The 24,948-nt window shown below is 41.1% G+C and overlaps 1 protein-coding gene across 2 annotated transcripts in view; it reads left to right on the forward strand.

Annotated features, from left to right (window-relative positions):
• The window catches only part of bmpr1ba (bone morphogenetic protein receptor, type IBa), a 73,041-nt gene extending 49,895 nt beyond the window's left edge, over positions 1 to 23,146 (forward strand). For both annotated transcript variants that reach the window (XM_034595378.1, XM_034595379.1), the window contains exons 4-13: positions 14,582 to 14,741; positions 15,287 to 15,386; positions 16,182 to 16,284; positions 17,161 to 17,257; positions 17,382 to 17,520; positions 18,598 to 18,790; positions 19,821 to 20,118; positions 20,290 to 20,465; positions 20,600 to 20,730; positions 21,141 to 23,146. In XM_034595378.1, the coding sequence (XP_034451269.1) occupies positions 14,582 to 14,741; positions 15,287 to 15,386; positions 16,182 to 16,284; positions 17,161 to 17,257; positions 17,382 to 17,520; positions 18,598 to 18,790; positions 19,821 to 20,118; positions 20,290 to 20,465; positions 20,600 to 20,730; positions 21,141 to 21,266 (1,523 nt within the window). In that variant the 3' untranslated portion in view covers positions 21,267 to 23,146. The remainder of the gene's footprint in view (positions 1 to 14,581; positions 14,742 to 15,286; positions 15,387 to 16,181; positions 16,285 to 17,160; positions 17,258 to 17,381; positions 17,521 to 18,597; positions 18,791 to 19,820; positions 20,119 to 20,289; positions 20,466 to 20,599; positions 20,731 to 21,140) is intronic.
• Positions 23,147 to 24,948: the final 1,802 nt, after the last annotated feature.

Consider the following 24,948-nt stretch of genomic DNA (forward strand, 5'->3'; position numbering starts at 1 on the left):
CTGCATTTTACTCATTGTTTTCTTCCTAACCCCCCCCCCCCCCCCACACACACTCTCTAAATTTCCTTAACAACACGTGGTTGCTTGATGTATTGAATGAAAGTCTGGAGCTGGGGTTAGTGTAATCTGGTCCTATAGCCACAGGTGAACTAGACTTATGGATTTTAGCTGTTGACGGCTACAGTGTTGTGTCTGCATGATGCTCACAGTTTGCCCTGCAGCACGTCTTGGCCATTGTCTCTGCAGCAAACAAGTGAAGGACGATGCGTTCATTATTTTTCAAGGTGAAATGAGAGCGTAGGGAATGCACACACTTACGCACGCTGTTTAAATCACACACGAACACACACACATACACACACACACACACACAAACGCGCATGCACGGATCTTCTCTGACCTTCCACCTACGCCAGGCTGCAGCCTTCACTGTGAGTTCTGGGAAGTGAGGAGTGAGCGTGATAGCTTACATTTCATTGTCCTTGGTGGAAATAAGCACGGCTGTATCGGTTTTCACAGTCAAAGCTCTGCCAGTTGCTTTGCTTTTGTCACTGGCCGCTAATGAGACTCTGTTGCTCCCTGCAGAATTTTGTTTTAACAATAAAACACCTACACGGTTTTTAGCCCCAAATGAATCCCCTTGCACAGCCGTTGTTTGACAGTGTGCTCTAAAAGTACTGGGAATGTGCCGCGCCATTTGCATTTTAATTTGATCTGTTTAAATTTTTCATACAAAAATTGCAGTTGTTGGCAAAATACGAGCTGTATCCTCGTCTGTGTGTGTCACCGAACACCTGCTGCGGGATTTCAGGTTTCAGTGAGTTTATGCTTTAAGGACAATTTTCCTCAAAACTGTTCCCACGGTGCAAAGGAGAAGCCCAAATGTAGACAAGTCAGGCTGCACGCTCTGTCATTTGCATTTCACATCACCCACAGTAACATGGATGCATCACCTCAGACATATTCACATTAATCCATTCAGACTCAAACCACGAGGGTTCATCGGGGAACTTTTCTCTCAGGAAGTCGATGAATAAACTCTCATCCTCCTGAAGAGCTGGTGGAGACATTTCTGAATAGAAAACACTTTAGAGTAAAGAAAAGCAGAAGGCAGTCGTGCTTACTCACTCCACCAAACTGCTCGTCGTGCCTCATGCTCGTCAGTCTCTAAGCTTCCTGACAGGATGTGTTGAGTTCCCTTTCTGGAAACTGACACCTCATTAGAACTACACGGATCTTCTGGCTGTAAAGATGAACCAGAGAGGTAAGATGCTGCTGCCGGCAGATGAAAAACAAATCGCTGGTGTCCTGAAGTAAACTCACACCTTTAGACTTAGCCCTCTTTTATATTCTCTGTGTTACACCTGAAATAAACCAGTCACGGCCACAAAACATATCTGATATGGGAGTGTGTGTGTGTGTGTGTAAACAGGTGAGGGTTAACAAGACCAGGGAGACCAGAGAGGCTAATGTGGTGGATATAGGGGTTTACTGACATACGAGTCCCTGATATGCTACGCTTGACTTGGCTCACAGGAAAACACAGGAAAAAAAAAATCTTAAAATGACCTCTGAAGGGTGGAAGGTCAAGGGAAGTGAGGAGAGTTTGGGACTGAGGGGTATTACATCCTGTAATGGATACAGATCCAGTAACTTCTATCCCAGTCAGATTACCGGTTTGGCCCTGACTTCTTAAGACACAGCTGGAGCAGGGGGGGAACTTGTGTGTGCGTGCGATTGTGTGTGTGAATTTTTGTGCGCTTTTGCAGCCATTTTTAATCCGTGGAAATGTATTTTATGGCGTGCTTGAACGAAACATTACAACAAGAACTACACATTTTTGGGTGTAGAGATCAGTGTTTCACACCGTGCGTCAGGAGAGCGTGAGTCTCAGCGAAACATTTTACCCGAATGATTTACCTGAACAGAAATGCAACACCGTTCAGTTAGCATTAATGAGCCGAAGACACGTTCACTTATCCCGCAGCCACACTGTTTTATTGTCAGTAGTTTTATTGTTGCACATAAAACTTGATCTTAAACAGAAGAAGTTGTTGTGAAGCAAAGTCCTGACACTCCGTGTGTGTGTGTGTGTGTGTGTGTGTGTGTGTGTGTGTGTGTGTGTGTGTGTGTGTGTGTGTGTGTGTGTGTGTGTGTGTGTGTGTGTGTGTGTGTGTGTGTGTGTGTGTGTGTGTGTGTGCGTGCCCCGAGAGCTCCGGCAAATAACAACACTGTACAACACAATGCAGTGATGGACAGATAACAGGTGAGGCAGAACAGAGCAGTCCAAAGCTGGCTGGTTGAAGGCGCAGTGCCCTGGGACTAGGAGAGCTTAGGGTTTTCCATGCACTCCCACCCCCCCCCCCCCCCCCCCCCCGTCTACACACACACACACACACACACTCACCGTCATACGTTTTAGCTTTTGTGTGTGAACCTAAGAAAAATCGTATCATTGTCATCAACTTTAAACGTGGCAGTGAAAAGTGAATAAATTCACAGGCTGTAATTTAAGGTAATTTGTGGCTGTCAGGATGTCCACTTTTAACCAAATGGGTTCGCAATAGAGACAATCATCGTACGCTATGATAGGTACCTAATGGGTGTCCAGATTGGTGTGTGTGTGTGTGTTTGTGTGTATGAGAGAGAAGGGGGAGAGAGAGGTTCTATCTGACAGCATGTTTGTCCATAGAGATAGTATAAAGGAGGCCTGGAGCAAGTGATGGGTGATATGTGACTTAGTTAATGGGAAGCTAATCACACAGAGGAGACAGTGGGACGCATTCAACTGTAAACACACACACGCTCAGATACATTAATATCCTCGCAGCATACATGCATTCACACAGTACTGTACACACACACGGACACACATGCAGACTGTAAATGGATGGAAAGTGAGTGTTTAAGCCCGGGGAGATGACTGAGACGCCGCAGACCAGAACTCTGGGAAATAAACACATGGCAGCTGTAATGTTAACACCATCAACCCTCCCTCGACACAAAACACACACAAAAACTACACACGCACACACAGCAACAATCTCCACTCCCACAGATACACAGCGAGGCACTCACCTACACTCAAACAGATTTGCCTGTTTGTCAGATGTCTCAAATTCAGATTTTGTTCATTTATCATTTAGACCAAGCAGTCGTTGTCAGTGGCTCTTAGTTCTGTGTGACCATGATTGTGTGTTTGTGTGTGTGGGGGGGGTTTCTAGCTGACAAAGAGTGTTTTGATTGCCCCTCTCTGACGTTTCGATGTGTCCTGAAAGAGAAATCATAGTTTCTGGTATCTTTATACACACTCTTTATGGGTGGGTGTTTTTTCTTTCAGTTAGACCAGAGCATCGAGGTTGAAACCATTTAGTAACAATAACACACATTTGTGTTTGCCGGTGCGGCTCAGCACCTGTGATGCTCCACAACAAATCTTAGCAGAGACTTGCTATACTCGTGGGCCTGTTGGCAGAATCTGGTATTGACAACACTTGAATGAAAAATGTACAGTAATTTATCAAAGACACATTTTAAATTTGAATACATCTAAATGCCTGCACTGCATGAGACTGTAGGGAGTTGAAATCATCGGGAAGTAGGCGGTGGTCGAAGTTACATAATGTTTTGTAGGTTGATACATCTTGAAGCTGTAGGGAATACATGCTGGTTAAATGGCTTCAATTATTACGCTTTTTAATTGTATTACCTCCACCAAGGAGGATATGTTTACCTTTATTCACTATTAGAGATGAATGGAAATGGTGGCAGGGTAAAATGTCCTTCAAAGTCCTCAGGTCATTGGAAATCCAGTACAAAATCAAAGGCAGCTGAACCTGTCATTTGGTTTAACCGACTTTACTCCTCTTAAAGGAGGCTTTATGTTTTATTGATGGTGTCAAGTTGGAGACAAACACAGAAACACTTGCTGTGTAATCTACCAAGGTTAAAAACAGCAAACAAGTTGTTACACTTTCAATATGTCGTCCTGCTTCTTATCAGCCTGTGATTTACCCTGAAAACAGCTTGACCTGGTTTCTGTGAACCAGCAGTTAGTACAAACTGATCTTAATCATCAGGGAAATTCACTGTAATCCAGCTATGTGTTGCCTAAACTTTGTTTGTTTTACTTTATTTTTTTTTTGTGGAAATTCCCAACTCAGAGTTTAAATTTAGTTATTGTTGACTCGGGGACCGAAGCTATATTGAGATTTGTAACTTTTTGTTGAGAGATGAAGATTAAATAAACACCCTTCTCTTCAGTTCCAGTTTTTCTCATCTCCCTTCTCTGAACTGTGCTTGTTCTTTTGGTCTGTGGTTTGCTGTGTATTAAGAATTGTGTCACTTGAAGTATTTATTTAAGGAAATCATGCAGGAAATGGGTGTTTTAAGTGGGGACATTTCTCAGCCCGCCAGCAAGAAAACCCCCTGTGTATTTGATATGATGTTGTAGATATTTTTAGATTGTACCTCTCAGAAAAAATGTGAGAAATGGGCCAGAATTTGAAAGTAAAAAGGAGCGGGTTTGTTTAGAGTCGTTTTGAACAGATCCCTTCTTGTTTCTAACTTTTACAAACTCACTGAATAGACACTGCACATAATGTCTGTCAGCTGCTTTGTAATATGATTGTGTCTCCAAGTTGTTTTACTCTGACTTATCTCTCCGGTCTTTGTCTGTTTTTTATTCCTCCACGTTGGTGACAGTCGTAGCCTGAGGTATTATTTTTTTCGGTTTGAACACGTTATCTCAGGGACGCCGGGAGGGAATTTCTTTTCACATTTGGCACAAACGTTAACTTGGACTCAAAGAACTGATTCGATTTTGATCAAAGGTCAAGGTCACTGTCGCCACACTTCCAGGCATCCATCTGTCCATATATATGTCTGTGTGAACATCGCGCTCAAGAATGCCACATGGGAACATCATTACATCTCACTCAAACATCCACTCGTATAAATGGATGGAAATATATATATGGACCATTAAAAGTGCTTAATGGTTGAAGCCACATTCACCCATTCTCACACACACACACACACACACACACACACACACACACACACACACACACACACACACACACACACACACACACACACACACACACACACACATTCATACAGCGCTATAATATGCTGCACCTTTTTTTTAATCATTCACACTCTGTCGGCCCACTTGTCAGTATCTCACCCAAGGACACTTCGGAATGCAGAAGGATTCCGAGGTGCTGGGGATCAAACCACCGACCATCTGGTTAGTACATCACCTGTTCTACTTCCTGAGCACTTGGACTTTTGAGATTTGTTAGTCTAAGGATAGGGTGACTGGGTCCTCAAACAACAAGTTCTTGGGCCATAACCCAAACATTCATATGTTGATCTTGTCAACTCACCTAATAACTTTAATTAAATTCCTGCCAAGTGTTCACTGTTTACATTATATAAGTCTTGACAGACATGGAACTGAAACATTGATTCTAGTGGTCCATGTCTCACTCTGACACATTGTACATGACACACGTATACACAGACACACCAACATGACATCATGTGACTAGACTTCACTCCCCCTGTCTCCAGCAGCAAAGGATTACATCTCCCAAAAATGCAAAGTGTCTCCACTATGCTGTGATTCTCCTTTAACTTGTGAACGTCTGTGCTTTGAGTCGCTCAACGTGTGGACGTTTCAACTTGAGTTGTTATATTTTCCATGGCCAACTGTGAACTGTGTGTCTATTGTTTATCAGTTTAAAGGAATGAATTTTGCATACCACCACCATGATGGAACAATGAATCACATGATGATATCATGGGAATAGCTTATGGTAAAAATAGCTGCCAACTTTGAATAGATTGTATGGGTGTGTGTATATTGTAACCCAATGCTACTTATTACTCTACGTTATGTGTAATCTGTGATAAAACAGACTTTTGTTGTATTATTATGACTATACACAAGTCATCTTTGGCTTTTCAAATGAGAGTGCTGGGTTGCTAATATAAGCATCAGGTGACGAGTGGAGTATTTGTTAATTTATTATTGTTTTGTTTGTGTTTGGATCAGAAATCTGGATTTTTACAATACAAGGAAACCATTAAGATGTAACAGACACAAAGCGTCATCTTTGCCAGTTTGCATTCAAAGCCACATGTTGAAGGCTGTGGATTTATCGTCTGATTTGTGGTTAGGTAGAGATTGTTTAGACAAGCTCTCTGACGGTGGAAGACTGACTCCAAGAAACTATTGGAAGTGATTGGTAAAAGTTCATCGATGCATCGTTTGATACCAGTAATTGCCACAGCCACAGATGGTGCATGTGTTAGTGTGTAGATATTGGAGAGTATTGGATTATTTTTGTGCCATAGCCAATCAAATTTAATGAGCCCAGAGAGGCGAGAAGAAAGAAAGAAAGAAAAAACTGCTTATTAAAATCTGCTACACATCTGTCTTGTTGACTGGGCCAACAAAAATGCTGCCTATAAAACCAACCTGTTTCTGAGACACACTTCCCTTCTTCTTATCTACTGATTGTATATGTGTTGTCTAATGCTCATACAAATTATTGACTCCTTTTGTAAAAGTATTTGTCTGCGTGGTGGCCCTGTATCTGAGCATGTTCTGTTGCAGTATAGGGTGTTTTTTGAAGAATACACTGACACATGGATATTGGTCCAGGCGCTGCACATGCGGTGTGGCTCTGTTCGCTCGTGCACATGGTCCGGCATTCCTTTGTGATATACACATTTGTCTGATGGAAGAAAAGAGCAGCTGCTTTAAGGGATTTGTAGAAGATGCTTCTTGTCTTGCTTCATTTGTCTTCCAGAGCAGCTATTTGAGAAGAGATGAAGGGGAAAGTTGTTCATCTTCTTTACATGCGTGAACTTTGAATTAAATCTTTTTATCCAGTCAGATATTCTCAATGATACATTTGTATTTCAATAGTGTTTATTAGATAGATGATATAACTAAAATGTTCCATCACATTTTTGGGCACTATGGCATTTATTGTAGAGCAAGTTATAAAAGGGGGGCGAGAGGACAGTGAGCAAGCTGTGAAGGGGGAAGACAGAGAGTGGGGGAGGACATGTAGCTCAGGGCGGGTCAGAATCGAACCCGCGCCGCTACGGGTGAGGAATATATCTCGATGGGGCGTCAGCTCTACCAGGTGAGCTATAAGCCTTACTTTGCCCAACACCTGGCATCTGTGGCTCTCATTTTTACCTTTGAGATAAATCAGCATAATGTGATTGTCAGAACAAAGTTTACGAGCCAAATTTAAACCAGTAGCATCGGAATTACCACCAGGGCACAGCCCAGTGATGCAGTGGGATGCCTGGTGTGTGTGTGTGAATTGATGTGTTGATGTTTTGTGACACAGATGGCTGTGAGAAGGAGCAAAGGAGCTTTTGATGAAGAGACCAGCTGGTGTCCTTTCTCCCTTTTCTTTGCCTTGCTCTCTCACACCTCCTTCAAGGACCATTTCATCATTTCCTTGTATTCCGAAGGGAACACTGAAGGCCTTCACTCACCCCCATGAACAGACCCACACACACACACAGGTCGCGGCATACAGCTGGCAGATGACAGCTGTATAACCAGAGAGTGGCACTGGCTCATTACTGCATCATTCATCAGTGTGACATAATGGAGGAATGTTTGACGAGCTGTTGATGATGCTGTTGTGTTGGAGGATAGAAACGCTGAATGCAGCTCCAAAGCTTCACTCATCCACATTCTCACGAGTTATTGTGCTTCTTTTTGCTAAAGAAAACCTCATTCAAGCCACATGACATCACTTCCTTGTTCTGTGATTGGCTACTTGCAGGTTGGTCTCAATCCTGGTAGGATAGCTATGGCACCATTTAGTTTCTCACAGGACGTTTGATTTATTGATTTGAATTCGGTTGGAAGTTGCTACATCCCCCCTGCTACACTCTACGCTCACTTGAAGCATAAATATACCTACTTGTTCCTTTATAAAATATTGATTTGGAAAACAAAGATCACATTTTCTTCCTAATTCGTTGTTATCAGTTATGACTCGAATACCAACTGTGAAGGCAAAACGTAAAAACACAACAGCAGCTCCACCTTTTTATTTGCTGTGAGTTTGCAACCAGCTGCATTTCCAACACGCACACACTCGTGTGGACAGAGTTCATTTTAGTTCTAAAATGAAAATGTACTATTATGGATGTTGCCTTATGAGAGTGCCTCAATGGAGAAGAAAGAAACTGTGCGGTGTAAAAATGGAAGGAGGAAAACAGCAGAGTGAGGTTTCTTTTGACAAGCAAAAGGAGTAATTGGGCATGACCTCTTCCTGCCCTCGACTTCGCCAATGTATACAACATGAACTATAAGAGTGTGTGTTTATGAGCCGGAGACTGAGAAAGAACCATTTTTTTTCCCTCTGATGCCAGTGTCAATAAGTAGAACCGCTTCATCCAACTTTGATTCAAAGTGTAAGGGAAAGTGTCTGATCCTCAAATATTCGTAGCACAATAATAATGTAGTAAAATATAGTTTTCTGTACTTTAAAATAGTTGATAACTACTTTGAAGAAACTATTAAGATGAGGAAAACGGCAAGAGAGTGATCTTTGTCACAGTCACTGAAGTTTAGCCAAAGAGAGGCAGCCTTCGCTTCCCAGCATCCAGCCTCCAGATCCCAAACTGGGGGTTCATTAAGACATTCCTGCACATGTGGGATGGTTCGGCTCATCTCAGCAGTGACAGGAAGAAGAACACGGAGATAAGACCAGGCACCGAAAGTACGTGGAAGTGGAGCGAGAGAGCCACGAACTTAAGAGATGCAGAGAGAGAGAGAGCGAGAGACGGAGGGAGCGGGAGAAAGAAAAAAGAAACCTTTCACCTTTCATGTTTCTTTGGTTGTACAGACAGCACTGTCAAACACCAGGAAGATGAACTACTACTTAGAGGGGAGACGGGGGGAGACGGGGGGGAAGGAGGGGGAGCGGCGCTGTCAAATGAGTGCGTCTTAAGTGGAAAGGGGAGGCGGGCGGTGTTTATATGGGCTCGGTGAAAGGGCTTTTCTGGTAGGCCTTGTTTGACATGGCCGGGATAATTAATGAACATCTTCGCTCTCTTGCTGTTGCCCTCTGTCGGTCCGTCTTCCTCTCAATATCCCCTCCTCATCTTTCTATCTCACGCACGACATCGCTCTCCCTCACTTCTCTCCCCTCGGACTACCCGCATATCTGTCGTTCTCTTTCTTTTTTTGAACGTTCAGTTTGTACAAAGCTGCATCTGTTGAAAAGAGGCCTTAGATTTTTTGGGGTGGGGGGGGGTTAGTGGGGCCGCGGTTGTTAATTGCGTGTTGACAGTGGCCCCTATATCCTGCCATCAAGTCTGAAAAAGCCTATAGGGGAGACCTGAAAGCTCAGGCTGGTGTCTGAAAGGTCATTTTAGGGAAAGAGCTTGAAACGATTATAGTGTCTGTGGAGAGCCGGGGAAATCGACTGTTCTCAGGGAACAAATCGTCCTTGAAGCTTGTTTTGATGTTAGTGGACTTTGGGTTTGAGCTGCAGCCCTATTGGTCAGTGCAGTTTTTTTTTTTTTTTTTTACATGTGCCTCCCTAAACACCAGCCAGACCCCAGGAGCCACATCTTCTTATAAATCACACCTTATAAATCTTTTTCAATTTGTGTTATCACTGAAATTTTGAAAATTTAACAATGTTAGATTCTTGATCCGGATCCGCAGCCAAAATGTATTCCTTCCAACAAACAAACAAACACTCTATTACACTCTACTATAAAAGGGGGTGAATGCCCAACCTCTTTGGTGAAGGCAATGAAAGGCTGTTTCATGTCATGGAACAGTTTATGACAAGGTATAGGCTACATTCTTTCAACAGTAAGAATGTATGTAGTTTCATCTTCTAAATTTCAAGTTGTCAGAAAAATCAACAGTCTCTGTATCCAAAGTATATTGGTAGTCAAACAGAAGAAAACCATTAAGATAAATAATTATGATGCTGGATCATGATTATGAGACAGAGATATAGGCCACAGTAAAGAGAGAGATTGGAGAAGAGAAGTCTCACTGTGTTTGAATGATGCAGCTTCTTTGATTATAAATTAAGTGTCAGAAAAATATGGTCATATGGTAAATGGTAATTTTATAGTAAAGTATTTCAATATACTGGAAAGATCCAAATAATGGAATTGTAGAGCTACTGCTACATAGCCACATTTTTACACCAAAAACACTGATTCACAGAAACGCTACATTCTAATTCTATAATACATATTTTGATACACACACACACACACACACACACACACACACACATTTAGTTTTTGGCTAAGAACCATTAATTATTAAACAGTCTCCACAGGTTGAGGATTTTCTCCCTGTTTCCTACTCTCGCTCCCTAACACACACTAACACACACACACACACACACACACACACACACACACACACACACACACACACACACACACACACACACACACATACACACACACACACACACACACACACACACACAGCAGTAGCCAGGGATCCCAGGTGTAGGACGGACGTGAAAGGCTTTGTGTTTTGTCAACAGAACACCAGCACCTCACATGACAGCCCTCTGCACTTGCGTCGGGAGGGCAGGGCAAGGAGAGTGGAAGCTGAGAAGGGGAAACACGGGTGGGGCGAAGAAAAGATTGGGAGGTCGTGTGTGAGCAGGAAAGAGAGGAAAGAGAGGAAACAAATGTAGCGTTTGAAAAGGCTACGCTCTTTGCATTGTTGTGAGGGTTATATGTAGAAAAAAGGGCAGAGAGGGGCACAGTAAAGAGATAGAATGGAGAAGAAAGAGGAAGGAAACGAGTGAAACAAAGTGAGGGATGGAGAGAGGGAGGGGTGGAGAGTGAGGGTGGAAAAGGCCAGTGGTCTCTGCCCCGTCCCCTCTGTGGGCTGCTAAACTGCCCACCAGTTCCCCGCAGCTCTGTCACTTCTCATTTGTTAATCCCCTGTTCTTCTCCCCCTCCTACTCTTCCTCGCTCCCTTTCTCTCAAATCGGTCAGTTGTTAATGTGACCCCTTTAAACCCCACCGTCCTCCTCTCGCAGCTTTGTCAACACATCTCAGTGTAGAGATACATTTAGAAAGGGAAACGCTCGATGGAAAGTAACTAGAATTGTGTGGAAAATTCTTATGTAACTGTATATTATGAAATCTATACATTTATATTGTAAATGTTTGTGTTTTGACGATGGGGAACTACTTTAACTATGAGGAAAGGAAAACATAATTGACACTTTTGTCTCACACTGACGAGCTTTGTGCTATCAGAGTTCCTTTTTAATTGTCCGTGCAAATTCAAGCTTATCATGAATGAGATAAATAAGATGGACCACGTCAACTATTCGACAGCATTTGCTGCTATTAACACAAAGGAGAACGTCGAAGCTTTCGATCAGAATAGAATTGGAAAGCTACAGCATTTGAGTCTCAGCGTTAGTTGTACCTTTTCTTTCTTTGAGCATTCGGCAACTTTTTGTTTCATGAATGTCAAAAAACACGAGTTCAACACTGACAACAAAGCACAGGAATGATAAGTGACAGGGAAATATACAGAGAGAGGGGGAGAAACATTTTTGAAGCACATGTGTGCACGTGCACACGTTTCTGGCTTGTGTGTAGTAATGCACGTGTGCGTGTGTGTGTGTTTATTTGTGAGCTTTAAGCGTTCATCCCCAGAGGAAGTGCTTTGATGTTTTGTGAAAGACAGCTGAGCTCAGATGAAAGAGAAGATACCCGCCATTATCTTACGTTTGATTGACAGCGCATAACCACCCTGAAAATTCACAGCACATTTCCAAGTTTCCATCTATTCCAGTGTGGTGTTCAAAGCAGATACTGTACTTTAGTCTTTCTTACTTCTTAAGTGTGTTAACAGAGTTCTAACTGTTCACTTTAGAACGTCTAAGTTTTCATTCATGGTGGAGTCAATAATCTTAGAGAAATACTTTTTATTGTTAAACACATTTGAAGATGAAACACCTCTTGCCATTCTTAAGCAATAGCTCATTTGTGATGCCATTTAAACAAGTCTTATGTGATATTCCAAAACGAAATAATCTACATAAGAACATACAGATAATAAAATTGGCTGTGTTTACATGGACAACAGTGTTCTGACTGTTGGCCTTATTCTGACACAAATGTATTTGATTATGGTGTTTATGATGTTCTAGTTGCCAATAAAATATTGCTTAGAAAACATTGAAAAATAAATTGTAATGCTTGATTAAAATATACATTACAATTTTCCAACATTAAGAATTATACATTTTGACCATGGATGTACAGTAGTGCAGTCTTTTATATTAAGCAATTGTAGTTAACTGCTTAGACTTCCATGATTCATCCAAAGTTGAAGCTGAAACTCTAGTATTTCAAGACGAGTGCTGGGTCCCATTAGTCATTATTAGGCTATGACTAGCATACATGCGTGGCTGAATAAGTCTTTTTAATGTAATAATCCAGGATCCACAATGATGACATCTCACACATTTTGGATTTCATGCTTTACACATTTTCAAAGAAGACTAAATGCAGAAAAGCCTCTATCTCTTGTTGCACTTAAGGGTTATTCCACTTATATTACCCCATTAGGTAGCCTTAAACTAAATGCATGAGACAAGGACAGTAGTTTGAAGTTTACACATTTGGACCACGCATCTCACGTGCATTCCTAAGATTGAGCGAAACGTATTCTATAAAAGAGTTTGTAGCTCAAGATGTACAGTTTCAGACTCAAATTACAACCAGATGCACTTATCATGCTTTAAATTCCTAAGGAGTTTATATCAATCACTTATGCTTCAGCATACACAACTTTCACTGTGAGGACAGTTGACGTTTGCAGAGAGAATCTAAAGTGTATGATTGTTTCATACATTGTCAGCGTGCCCTTGCACACACTGCCTGTTGTGTTTATTGATTGTCAGTCTTTGTGAGAAGCATCCACTGAACTGGAGAGTGAGACGATGAAAGAGGAGTAGGAGAACAGATTCTGTATCTGCTAGTAGTTTGTTTTTTTTCCAGAGAGGAAGGACTCGTGCTTACTTTGGAAGATCTCCGCTCGCAGCTGTTGAGCATCTGGTCTCAATGATCACGCTGGAATGAATGAAAATCTTAAAAGCCATGAAGAAAAGATACTTCCGTGATCCTTTTTTTTTTCTCCCTCAAGTGACAAACAGGTGCCCTTTTGAAATAGGATAACTGGGGAGTACAAGAGCTCCGTTCTAGTTCTTGGGAGCTGTATCGGTTGTGAGCGTAGAAAAACATCTGCTGTGAGGGAATTCATTTCACCATATCAGGTGTTGGAGCGGAGTTTCCTTTTTCTTTTTATATGTTTCATATTTTTCTCCAGTTTTCCCTGTGACTTTTATATTTATTTAGTTTTATACACGTTTTTATTATTATTCAATGGAGCCGATGTCCGTTTCACTGCAGTAAGTTAGATTATGTTTCTGCTCAGTCAGCCAGCTCATGTGGGATGGATTTATGATGGTAATACGGAGTTAGATATTTGCCATCTTGGCTCTAACCTCGTCACACCCTGCAAGCGTACGCTGGCGCAGCAGAGACTGGGAAGTAAAGATATTAAACTTCTGCCCCAGGGGAACTCGCAGACCTACAGGTGCATGCTGATGGAGTCTGGGCTCACGGAGCAAACTATGAACAGCAGAAGCAGTGGCATAATTACAGCATTAATACATTATAATTCAACTGCCAAAGAACACAAAAGATTGACAACTATCAAGTTGCATCACAACCTCAACTAGAAGGGCATTCGGTAGAGAGCATATCTTTGTCAAGGCCCAACAGTCCTCTTATGAAACCACATTTAAATTCACTGGATACAGATTTTTATTTGGATCAGATTTCACCCACCCATAAATATCAGCTTCTTAAACATGCCTGGTTATTTTCATCAAGATCCATGAATTGTTCTGAGAAATCAAGGCAAATGTTGAAAATGCCCAATATCGCATTTTTAAAGAAAGTGAAAACAAAATTCCTGTATTGGGTTCTTTCCTGACCATCCTTCCACCAAGTTCACAGTAATCCGTCCAGTAGTTTTTGTGTGATCCTATTTTTTTCGTAATCCGACGAAAACATCACCTCCTTGGTGGAGATAATCAGACAAACGGGGACAGAACAAAGCCAATACACTGGCTCCCATGTAAGAGCAGCTCAAGCTTGCTCATGTGTGCTGTATGACAGTGGAGAGTCCACAGAGTGGGGTCAGTGTATTGATAGACTAACAGCAAAGGGTGTGGTGGATATATTGGTATCAAGTAGAGTCGATCAATCAGCCAAACTTGAAATATCTGCTTGAACAAGCTCAGTGCGTTAGAACATGTTCCGCCAATGATTTACAGTATCTCTTTTCTCAATCGAACTTTTGTTTGAGCCTCAAATCTAATGAAACGCCTCCATCTGACTTTTACTGCAATCCCTTCCAGATATTCTCAGTTCTTTGATGACAGCAATGTTGGCACATGTGATCTTCCAGCTAAATTCCCCCTGTTTTCTCCTCCTTTGTGCTTTGCAGGCAACATATTGGACAGTATGCTGCTAAGAGGCTCCAGTAAGGAGGCGGTGGAGAGTGGGAAGGAGATGAGTGGCAGCACAGCGCCTGCTCTGTCCCCCCCACTACTGTGGTGTCACTGCTACCACCACTGCCCGGAAGACTCCACCAACAACACGTGCAGGTAGGGAGAGCAGAGGGGGTCATGCACATGAAGATTGAAAAGCATTTCCTGCAAGCATGCTGTATATATTCCAATCATGCAAACGTTTTTATATCGAATTAAAGCCATTTCATTATGGCGTCATCAAGATGTCATTAATACCATATGATTGATGAATGATTGGTTCCTCTAAATGAGCTGTAGATCATGTCTCTAATCTTATCAGTTGCAAAAGTTAATACATTACTCCTCGTTATGACATTATTTCTGCCATGCACAAGCTTTATGTTGTGTCCTAGAGGATGAAGCAATATCTCCAAAAATCATTTAAAAAAGGTTTTATTATATTGTTGCTGGTATTGCAACTTTGCCTCATCTGGAGATAAGCTCGTATCTAAGTAATATTCCCACCAAGTCTAATCTAAATCCATCCATGCATCGTCATTTTGTACAACACACTCACTCATAGTCTCACAGTATAAATGCCCGTTTGGTTATGCGTCCACAGACAGTTGCCATGACGATATAAGCAGCTGTTCTTACTGTAGCTAAACCTTGTTTTCCAGGACCGATGGCTTCTGTTTTACCATGGTGGAGGAGGAGGGAGGGGTACCGGTCCAGACTGCAGGCTGCCTGGGGCTCGTCGGGTCCGAGTTTCAGTGTCGGGTAAGTTTGGTGATGACGTGTTTTACAGCCTTTTTTCCTTTGTATCTTCTATCTCAGATATTTGCTAAAATAATTCCTTAATTTAGATGACAGTTAGATAAAGTCCGAGGTGACAAGTCGAGGTGTTATCTTAGACTCACATCTGAGTTTCAAGGCCATTAACAAGGTGAACAAAACCTCATTTGTCCACCTTAGAAACATAGCGAAGGTTCGGTCATTTATAAATCAGACAGATGCTGAGAAGCTGATTCATGCCTTGACTTCTAGCCAAATGGATTACTGTAACATCTCTCTTTGCTTCAGCCTGTAACCAGATCTCGCACTTGCCTGCTCTGATATTATTTATCATTTTCTTTCTTTTTAGTTTTTATGCATTTGTTTTAATACAATTTTATTTCCTTTTCTTTTTGATGTCATTTTAACATGTTTTTATTTTCATTTATATTGTATGTAAACCACTTTGAGCTGCATTTATTGTATGAAAGGTACTATACAAATAATTATTTTCATAATTATTATAATTCTTTGACATATAAATAATAATTTAATTGCTGATTTAACTCATTCTTTATTTTTTTTCTCATAATTTATATTTTTTAGTCTTAAGATTACACAAAAAATAGTGAAAAAGACCTTCAGTGATTTATCACAAATCTGAATGTTTTCCAATATTATGACGTGCAATCATCTAATGTTTGGGCAGTTGAATATTTTATAACTTGTCGATCATATCGGCCAATCAACTGATCAATAACTCTTTTAGCCATTAATGAAAATAATTTCTCTGTCTTCCAGGACACATGGAACTTGCGTCAGAGGAGATCGCTGGAGTGCTGCACGGACCAAGATTACTGCAACAGAGACCTGCATCCTACTCTGCCACCGCTCAAGCCACCTCGTGAGTTTATCTACTCTCATCCCTTTGCAACCCAATGAAACTCTAGAGCGGGTTTTAAAGAGCCGCCTGTCCTCTAGCTGGCAGGTGACAGTGACAGCGTGCGGTGACAGCGATATAGACAGGGGCCAAGAACTGTGACCGATGGTGTTACGGCACACGGGATTCAGATGTGGCGATATGGTGACAATGTCAGAGTCAAAGACCTCTGACGTGGAGGAGACAGGGAGTTACTGTCAAACTGTCCTGCATCGTCAAGGCTTCTGGTTGTCGAGAGAATACTGAGCTCTCCGCTGGGTACAACACTATACTCCATGTGCGCGAGTTTTTGTTTTTTTTGTGTATTTGAGAGATAGTAAGCTAAGATTCCCAGTGAAATCCCAAGCCCCAGCAGGCACTGAGGGCAGAGTCATCAATCTGAAACCCTATCATAGGGGATCAGGAAGAGAATTCATCGACTAGGCTGTGGGCTTCTTCTCACCGTCGACTGGGGCCTTGAGGGAGAAGAGAGTGTGCCAAAGGAAAATGAAAAATTGATGAGTGAAATATGATTTGTACTTGATTTACTGTACGCAGCTTCTTTAACTGACTTGTGAGGATGACTGATTTCTTCATATAATTCTCCCCATGACCTCACTACCAGGGATGTTGGAGGTTTTGATTTTATTTTTTATTTTTTTTACTTTGTTTCAGCTCAAGTTTTCTGAGCAGAAACCGATCCCAGGCATTTTTCTTGAAAATGTCCAGTTGTTGCACATGTATCACATTATCGTGGTTGTCTGGAAAAGCATCATTTCGTCTGTCATGTCGTCCCCTCCCCTCTGTTCCATGTGTGTTTTCTCACCCCTCTCTTTCCCCTCTCTTTCTCCCCCTCTCCAGTCTATGTTGACGGAAAGATCCACCACATGGCCTTGTTGATCTCAGTCACTGTTTGCAGCATCATACTGGGCGTCATTATTGTCTTCTGCTACTTCAGGTAATTACATCCATTTAACAGAGTTTACAGCATCATTCGTTGGGCACCAGTTGTTTCTTTTACACATTGTAACACACAGTTAATGCTTTTATAAGAAGGTGTTCTGAATGATGCTGTTTTGCAGGTATAAGCGTCAGGAGTCTCGTCCACGCTACAGCATCGGCCTGGAGCAGGATGAGACCTACATTCCCCCCGGAGAGTCTCTGAAGGACCTGATAGAGCAGTCTCAAAGCTCTGGCTCGGGCTCAGGCCTCCCTCTATTGGTGAGATACCCGCATTGCAGCTAAGCACCTGTTAAATCCAGAAGATGCTCCATGGATACACAATATAAACACACATGTGGTATCGCTACTGGTTAGGTTGTATCACATGTGCTGAGATGAGCATTTTGAATGTTACACTTACAAGAAAGATAACTATTAGTAAATGCTACTTTGCCAAGAATTAATCAAAATACAAATTTCTGGTTTTGCTGGCCAGCTCCTATATCCATTTTAAACCATACCTCAGGGATTTTCATTTCACAAGATGAGGAGGGAAAGGTTCTGAAACAAAAACATTACAGACATACTTGAGAATATAATGATGCTGTGATATCACACTAAACCACAGCTGTACAGGATCAGAGTAGCTGCTGCTCTGGTTGTGCATGGCTAGGCTAAGGTCAGCAGTTAGCAGACATCTGGAAGGGTCCAGGGTACCAGGGGGTCTTCTAATTGGACAGTTTGACTTCGTCTGATTTAAATGGGTAATGTGCTGATTGGCTTGTCAGCTCAAGAGCAAAGAAAGGGTCAGAAATGTGTCTGTGTTATAAGCTTGTAACTTCAGGGAAAGTTTTCACTTTGTGAAATGTCACTGTTGAAAATATTCAAATATGCACAAATTTGAAGTACACATACACAAAATATATTTGTTTACACATATTCCTACACATTTAATAAACATGTACACAATATCTATATTGCTACAAAACTATATTTACACACGTACACAATATTTGTGCTGTCATAAACCTTTTTCACACGTATACAAAATATTTCTACAAAACCTTTTAAATATGTACAAAATATTTTAAGTGATACAAAACCTTTTTGTTCAAATTCTTTGTACAGCTACAAAACGTTTTTAAATATGTTCAAACATATTTTTACGGGTACTATTTCTTTTTTTACACATGTACAAAATATTTATGAGTGCACAAAGGTTTCACACTCTCACAAAATATTTCTACAGCTACAAAACCTACATTCTCACAAAATGCTATGTACAACTACAACATATTTCACAAGCACAAAATATAATTCACCCTAATGTGATGCCATGTTTTTTCTCCTCCTCAGGTCCAGAGAACAATAGCCAAGCAGATTCAGATGGTGAAGCAGATCGGCAAGGGGAGGTATGGAGAGGTGTGGATGGGCCGGTGGAGGGGGGAGAAGGTGGCTGTCAAAGTCTTCTTCACCACTGAAGAGGCCAGTTGGTTCAGAGAGACTGAAATCTACCAGACCGTCTTAATGAGACACGAGAACATACTGGGTACGGTTCTCTTCATTTTCACTTCAGCCACCTCCATCTTGTTTAATTATACGACTATACTCTTTGTCATCATAATAATAAAAAAATAACTCATTAACGATCTTAATTTATGTACCACGGCAAATTAAAAAGTGCACAACAACAAACTGAACCGACACTTGGAATAATTAAACGCCACAAGATGCATAATAATCATGTAGTGGGCCAAAGATCACCTGCAAGTAAACTAGAAGACAGACTAGATGCTGCTGTGCATAATGCTGTTGTGTTGTAAATGTATTCATATTCATTATGAGTTGATGCTGTGGCTTCCTAAAAAGATTACACTGAAAAATAGATTTGAGCTGCATTTATTGTATGAACGGTACTATACAAATAAAACTTTCATTATTATATTTACATATAAATAATAATTTAATGCTGATTTAACTCGTTCTTTATTTTTTTCTCATAATTTATATATTTTAGTACTAAAAAATATATTTTATTAAATTACCTTTTCACTGATTTTATGTCTCATAAACATTAGTCTCTATTGTAAAGCACCATTTGTTGAATGCACACAACATTTGTAAGCAAGTGAAAAACATTTTTTAAAGTCGTTTACTTAACTGTTTTTATATTGTCAGCTTATTTGCACTAAATATCAAATTTTAATGTTTATTCTTGTAGTTTGCACAAGTGAACTATTTCAAACTGTCACATCCCTTTGATAACAGTAGTGCTTCACATGACATCATGTTCAGTTCTATAATTAAAAGTCACAAGAAAAATATCTGATGGGACTTTTTTGTTGCGAAAACAAAGCCTAAAATGACTTCGTACATCATTTCAGACTAGTTAGTTTCAAAAGTAATTTCCTACAACAATATTGAAATGACCTCCTCCAAAACTTAACCAAAGGAAGAGCTCCCATAAATAGAATAAAAAACTATATTGAACTTACCACAGTTTAGCTCATAGGCCATGAAGACTCCTTTACCTGATAAAATTCCTTTTTCTCTCTCTACCCCCCCTCCCTCATTCACAGGTTTTATAGCCGCAGACATTAAAGGCACCGGCTCCTGGACCCAGCTCTACCTGATCACAGACTACCACGAAAACGGCTCTTTGTACGACTACCTCAAATCCACCACCCTGGACAACAAAGCCATGCTGCGGCTGGCCTACTCGTCTGTATCGGGACTGTGTCACCTCCACACGGAGATCTTCGGCACCAAGGGAAAACCCGCCATCGCTCACAGGGATCTGAAGAGTAAGAACATACTGGTGAAAAGAAACGGGACCTGCTGTATAGCTGATCTGGGACTGGCGGTCAAGTTCATCAGGTGAGTGTCTCCGGGACGTGTGCTGCTGTGTCGCATGATTTCAGAAAGTCCTTGATTTATGTCGTGCAGAATTTCAGTATATAAAACTTGTATTATTTCAAAGGCTTCAGTAATGTTCACAGTTAATTGGTCTTTAATTTAAAATGGTTTCTTTCATCTCCGACTTTGCAGTGACACCAACGAGGTAGACATCCCTCCCAACACCAGAGTCGGCACAAAGCGCTACATGCCTCCAGAGGTTCTGGACGAGACTTTGAACAGAAGTCATTTTCAGTCGTACATCATGGCCGACATGTACAGCTTTGGGCTCATTCTCTGGGAGATCGCTCGGCGTTGCATCTCAGGAGGTCAGTGCAGTGAACGTACTTTTTATGCTTTCCTTCATTCACAGAAACTGAAAAAAATACATGTCCGATTGGAATGCTGTATGGATTTTGAAAACATTGTTGAATTATTATTTTTTTTGAAACTCTTATTGTAGGGATCCTTGAGGAGTACCAGTTGCCGTATCATGAGTCAGTTCCTACCGACCCTTCATATGAAGACATGAGGGAGGTGGTCTGCATCAAGAGACTACGACCATCCTTTCCTAATCGATGGACCAGCGATGAGGTAAAATAATCTACAGTCACTCACTAGAGCTCATACCTCCACCAAGGCCCGACAGTTCCCTTCAATTCATTCAAGCTGCACCAAAATACACACACTGATAGATGTCAGTCTCCTAAATTTGTAAGATTAAAAAAAAAAAAAAAGATTCGTTAATATTTCTCAAGGATATTGGTGGAAATTTTAAATATCTCACAATGTTAATGACCCATGACATAAATTGCTTGGCGCGTGTATCATCCCTCCACCAAGTTTTGTGGAAATCCGTTCATTAGTTTTTGTGTAATCCTGCTGACTAACTAACAAACAAACCACCAAAACACAAGTTCCTTGGCGGAGGTAAACATGTCAATGTGTTCATGCACTGATGCACACATGAATAACCTTGGTAACATGAATCTGTATCTGTGCAGTGTTTGAGACAGATGGGGAAGCTGATGACAGAAAGCTGGGCCCACAACCCGGCCTCCCGCCTCACAGCGCTGCGAGTCAAAAAGACACTTGCCAAGATGTCAGAGTCACAGGATATCAAGCTGTGAGCAGCCGCTGCCAGGTGTGTGTTTACACACTTAGAAAGGGCACTAACAATCACACTGGCACAGGCCGCACAAACTTTCTTTTTTTGTTTGTTTCTGGGAAACGGAGGCAGAACAGGAAGCAACAAGGTCATTTTGGAGATCGCAGGATCACAGACTTTGAGTCCAGATGCCCAGAACCCTGCAACACAAGTCCCATTAAAAAAATTAAAAAAAAGATAAAAAAGATTACAGGACAACAGAGGTTTATTAAAACAATCAGGTCTCACATGGCCCTGTTCCGTCCACCAGAGGAGACGAGACGATCTCCTTTCACACTAGTGAGGACTCCTGCTATAGGCTCCTGTTCACATGCTCTGATGGCCTTGGAGAAAACGTTTGACTTGGCACTGTAGCTGCAGAGATAGGCAAACAACAGGCTACTGACCAGCGAGTGGAATAATATATCACTGCTTTCTGTGAAAGCTACCCTACCTGTAGATGAAGGTCTGATTGACAGAACTGAAGGGATGTAATTAAAGGCAACCTGTTACTGCAGCACCACACCTCCTTTCAAAACACTCACCCCGCTCCTGGATTTATAATTTGGAGTAAAACACATTTTGTCACTCTTTAATTGACAGCTTTTTTTAAAAAAATGACTGACACAATATGACAGAAAATAAAAAAAAAAGGTATTTTGAGGCTTTAAAAGTTTTGTTTACGCTGGTACCGTTTGTAGACACTGAAGAAAAGCTGTACCTGTATGTTTGAGTTGTGATGGTCTATGAAAGTTGTTAAAAAGTGTATTTTTCATGTAAAACTCAAACTCTTCAAGACTTTATGTGGAAAAAAAAATAAAATGTATATGTCCAAATAAGTTGTGTATTGAGGCTCTGCAGGCCTCTGTGTTTCCTTGCCCTCAAAAAGACCTGGAGTGAGGACAGCAGGCTCACGTGAGATTGGGAGAAGCAGAACGGGGCCACCTGTTGACCGCCCACCACAATTACAGGATGGAAATCTGAAACTTGTACACGTCTTGCTTGATGATGTAGTGATCTATTGTAGATGTGTGGAACTGTGACTGTGTTAGTTTAGGGGTAACACAATCTGTTTATCAAGACGGATAACCATCATTCAGCTAGGCTGAGTGGATTTTAGGCACCTGGAGCAGAAGCCAACAGTTAATGACATGTCATTGTTTATGTTTGAAAAACTGACTGGTCCTAAAAACAAAACACCAAGCTGTCGTCAAACTATCACACCATCAGAATTCTCCTGACCACCAGAGGGCCTCGTTCATGTACAGTAAAGCTCATGTCAAACCGATTCAAAATAAAACGTTTGCAGGTGAAGTCAAATGGTACTTGAGTATACGTTTTTCAGGCGAGTTTCTCCATTAATTCAAATTCACATTTTACCAGGGCGCTGGCAGGAAAAGGTCCATAAAATATCAGACTTGCAAATTTGTGATCTCAAATAAAGCCCCTCTGGAAAATTTCTGGAAAATGTTTGGATTTAAGGGTCTCACAGCCTCTATATTGACCAGTTGTAGAGATAAATCTGGACCTTTCATTACTTACCAGACTGTTTTATTCCACACGTCCCTTAAAAGCAACAACACATTTTTTTGTGTTAGTGGTCCATTTGTAAAATCCTCTGGAAACTTCCTTTGAGACATCAATGCATTTCTTTTTTTGGTCTCCGCTGACTGAAATCACGCCGTGCTCGTCACCATCGGAGGATTGTGTGTGACAGATTTGTTGTGATATAAATGCCCTTTCTTTCCTCTCGGGTGTTGTGCCTTATTTAATCTGTACCTACTGTAGTTGTCTGTGAGAGGAAGTGCTGTTTTTATTCAGTAAAAAAAGGTTGAACATTCCCACAATAAAGTGTTTCACTCATCCTCATGGCTGATGCACAGTTTGTGGTCGCTGAGCGAGGTGCATACTAACGAGTCGCTCGGCAGCGTCTCTTACAGTTAAGGCATGCTCTCCATATTTCCTTTTGGTAAAAAAAAAAAAAAGGTGGCATGCCTCATTACAATCCACCAGTGCTGCTGAGCACACAGCATGTTAAACAGCGACGCCAGAAGGATTTTCTCTTTCAATTTCCCTCCCTTCAGGCTTCTTCATCTCACTACTTATTGAGTCCTGAGCCTGAAAATATGATTTCACAGAAAAAAGTGGATAAAATCTAACTATCACAAACCAAATGTAGCTTGTGTATTCCTGATCTACAAACTAGATTTTTCTTTCAGTGCTTGCTGTTATTGTGCAAGATGTGAGAAATGCAACTGTAAAACTAGAATTATCACACTGTGATTGTATGATTTCGCCAACCAGTGCAGTTTAACTCCTTCCAAGGGTTCATGGCATATTGTATTAACAATAAAATATGAACACAACAATATGAGTTCACCATGACCTTTACCTTTGACCTCTGAAATCGAATCAGTTAATTTGCGCATCATATTGAACATTCAAGCCAAATTTTAAAGGATTCGTTTGAGGTGTCCTCAGAATATCGTGTTCAACAATTGTTTTGTAAGGTTACACTGACCTTTGACCACCAAATTGGAATTAGCTCATCCTTCTTTGAGGCAGATAAAGGAAATTCCCGACAAGTGCTCATTAATAATACCACGTTCACAAGAACATGAGATCACTGTGACCTTGATCTTTGACCTTTTGACCACCAAAATCTAAGCAGTCCATCTTTCAGTCCAAGTGAGTGTTTGTATTAAATTTGAAGAAAATCCCTTAAGGTGTTCCTGAGATATCACGAGAAAAAAAGGTTCTTTGTAAGGTGACCTTGACCTTTGACCACTAAATTCTCTTCAGTCCATCTATGAGTCCATGTGAATATTTGTACCACATTTGAAGAAACTCCCTCAAGGGGTTCTTGAGATATCGTGTTCACAAGACTGAGTGGGATGGACGGATGGACATGATGCCTCCAGCCACCGGGTGTCACTGCTGAGGCCGTAAGCGGTTCCCTGAAATGTGTTGAAAGAATCCACCAAGGGCGCGACACAGTTTCAGCATTGCTTATAAATATAATTTATTAATTGTTTTAAAAATTCTTTCTTACACTTTGTACAGAAAACAATTAGAGGAGATAGAGAGGCAAGCATTCAGCAAAATTTAGCAAGATTCATGAAAGCGTGCCAGAATTACATAAAATGCACCAACACTACCCCGCACTAATCAAATCAAAGTCACTCCTGATAGTAAAATAAAGATGCACTTACAAGAACAGCTCTAGTTATAGACTTCTATCATGATAACCAATGCCAAGTTTGCATAGTAGACACCGCTTTTACAAAAAAGGAAAGAAACTTAAATAAAAACATACAAACTAGTATCTAACTGTACTGCTCTTTTTTATATTCTGAAGTTTTGCCAAATATAGCGGACAGTACACAACTGTACATACTGTGGATAGAAAAGATTTGTACATAGTTTGATATCTTAACACTACTTTCTTCACATCATGGTGGATCACACGTTCTCTTCTCACGGGAAAACCCCTTCGACGCGGCAAAGATCAAACTTCCCTTCATCGGTCGTTTCCTTGAACACGTTTCCTCAGTGAAAAACTCCATCTCATGACTGTGACTTCTGCCTTTCGAGTTAATCAGGGATGTTGATGATGAAAGCGACACTGCGATTACCTTTGGGTTCATGTTTTAGTTTTTTTTTTT

The sequence above is a fragment of the Hippoglossus hippoglossus genome, chromosome 9 (assembly GCF_009819705.1).
Source record: "Hippoglossus hippoglossus isolate fHipHip1 chromosome 9, fHipHip1.pri, whole genome shotgun sequence".
In the NCBI taxonomy this organism is placed as follows: domain Eukaryota; kingdom Metazoa; phylum Chordata; class Actinopteri; order Pleuronectiformes; family Pleuronectidae; genus Hippoglossus; species Hippoglossus hippoglossus.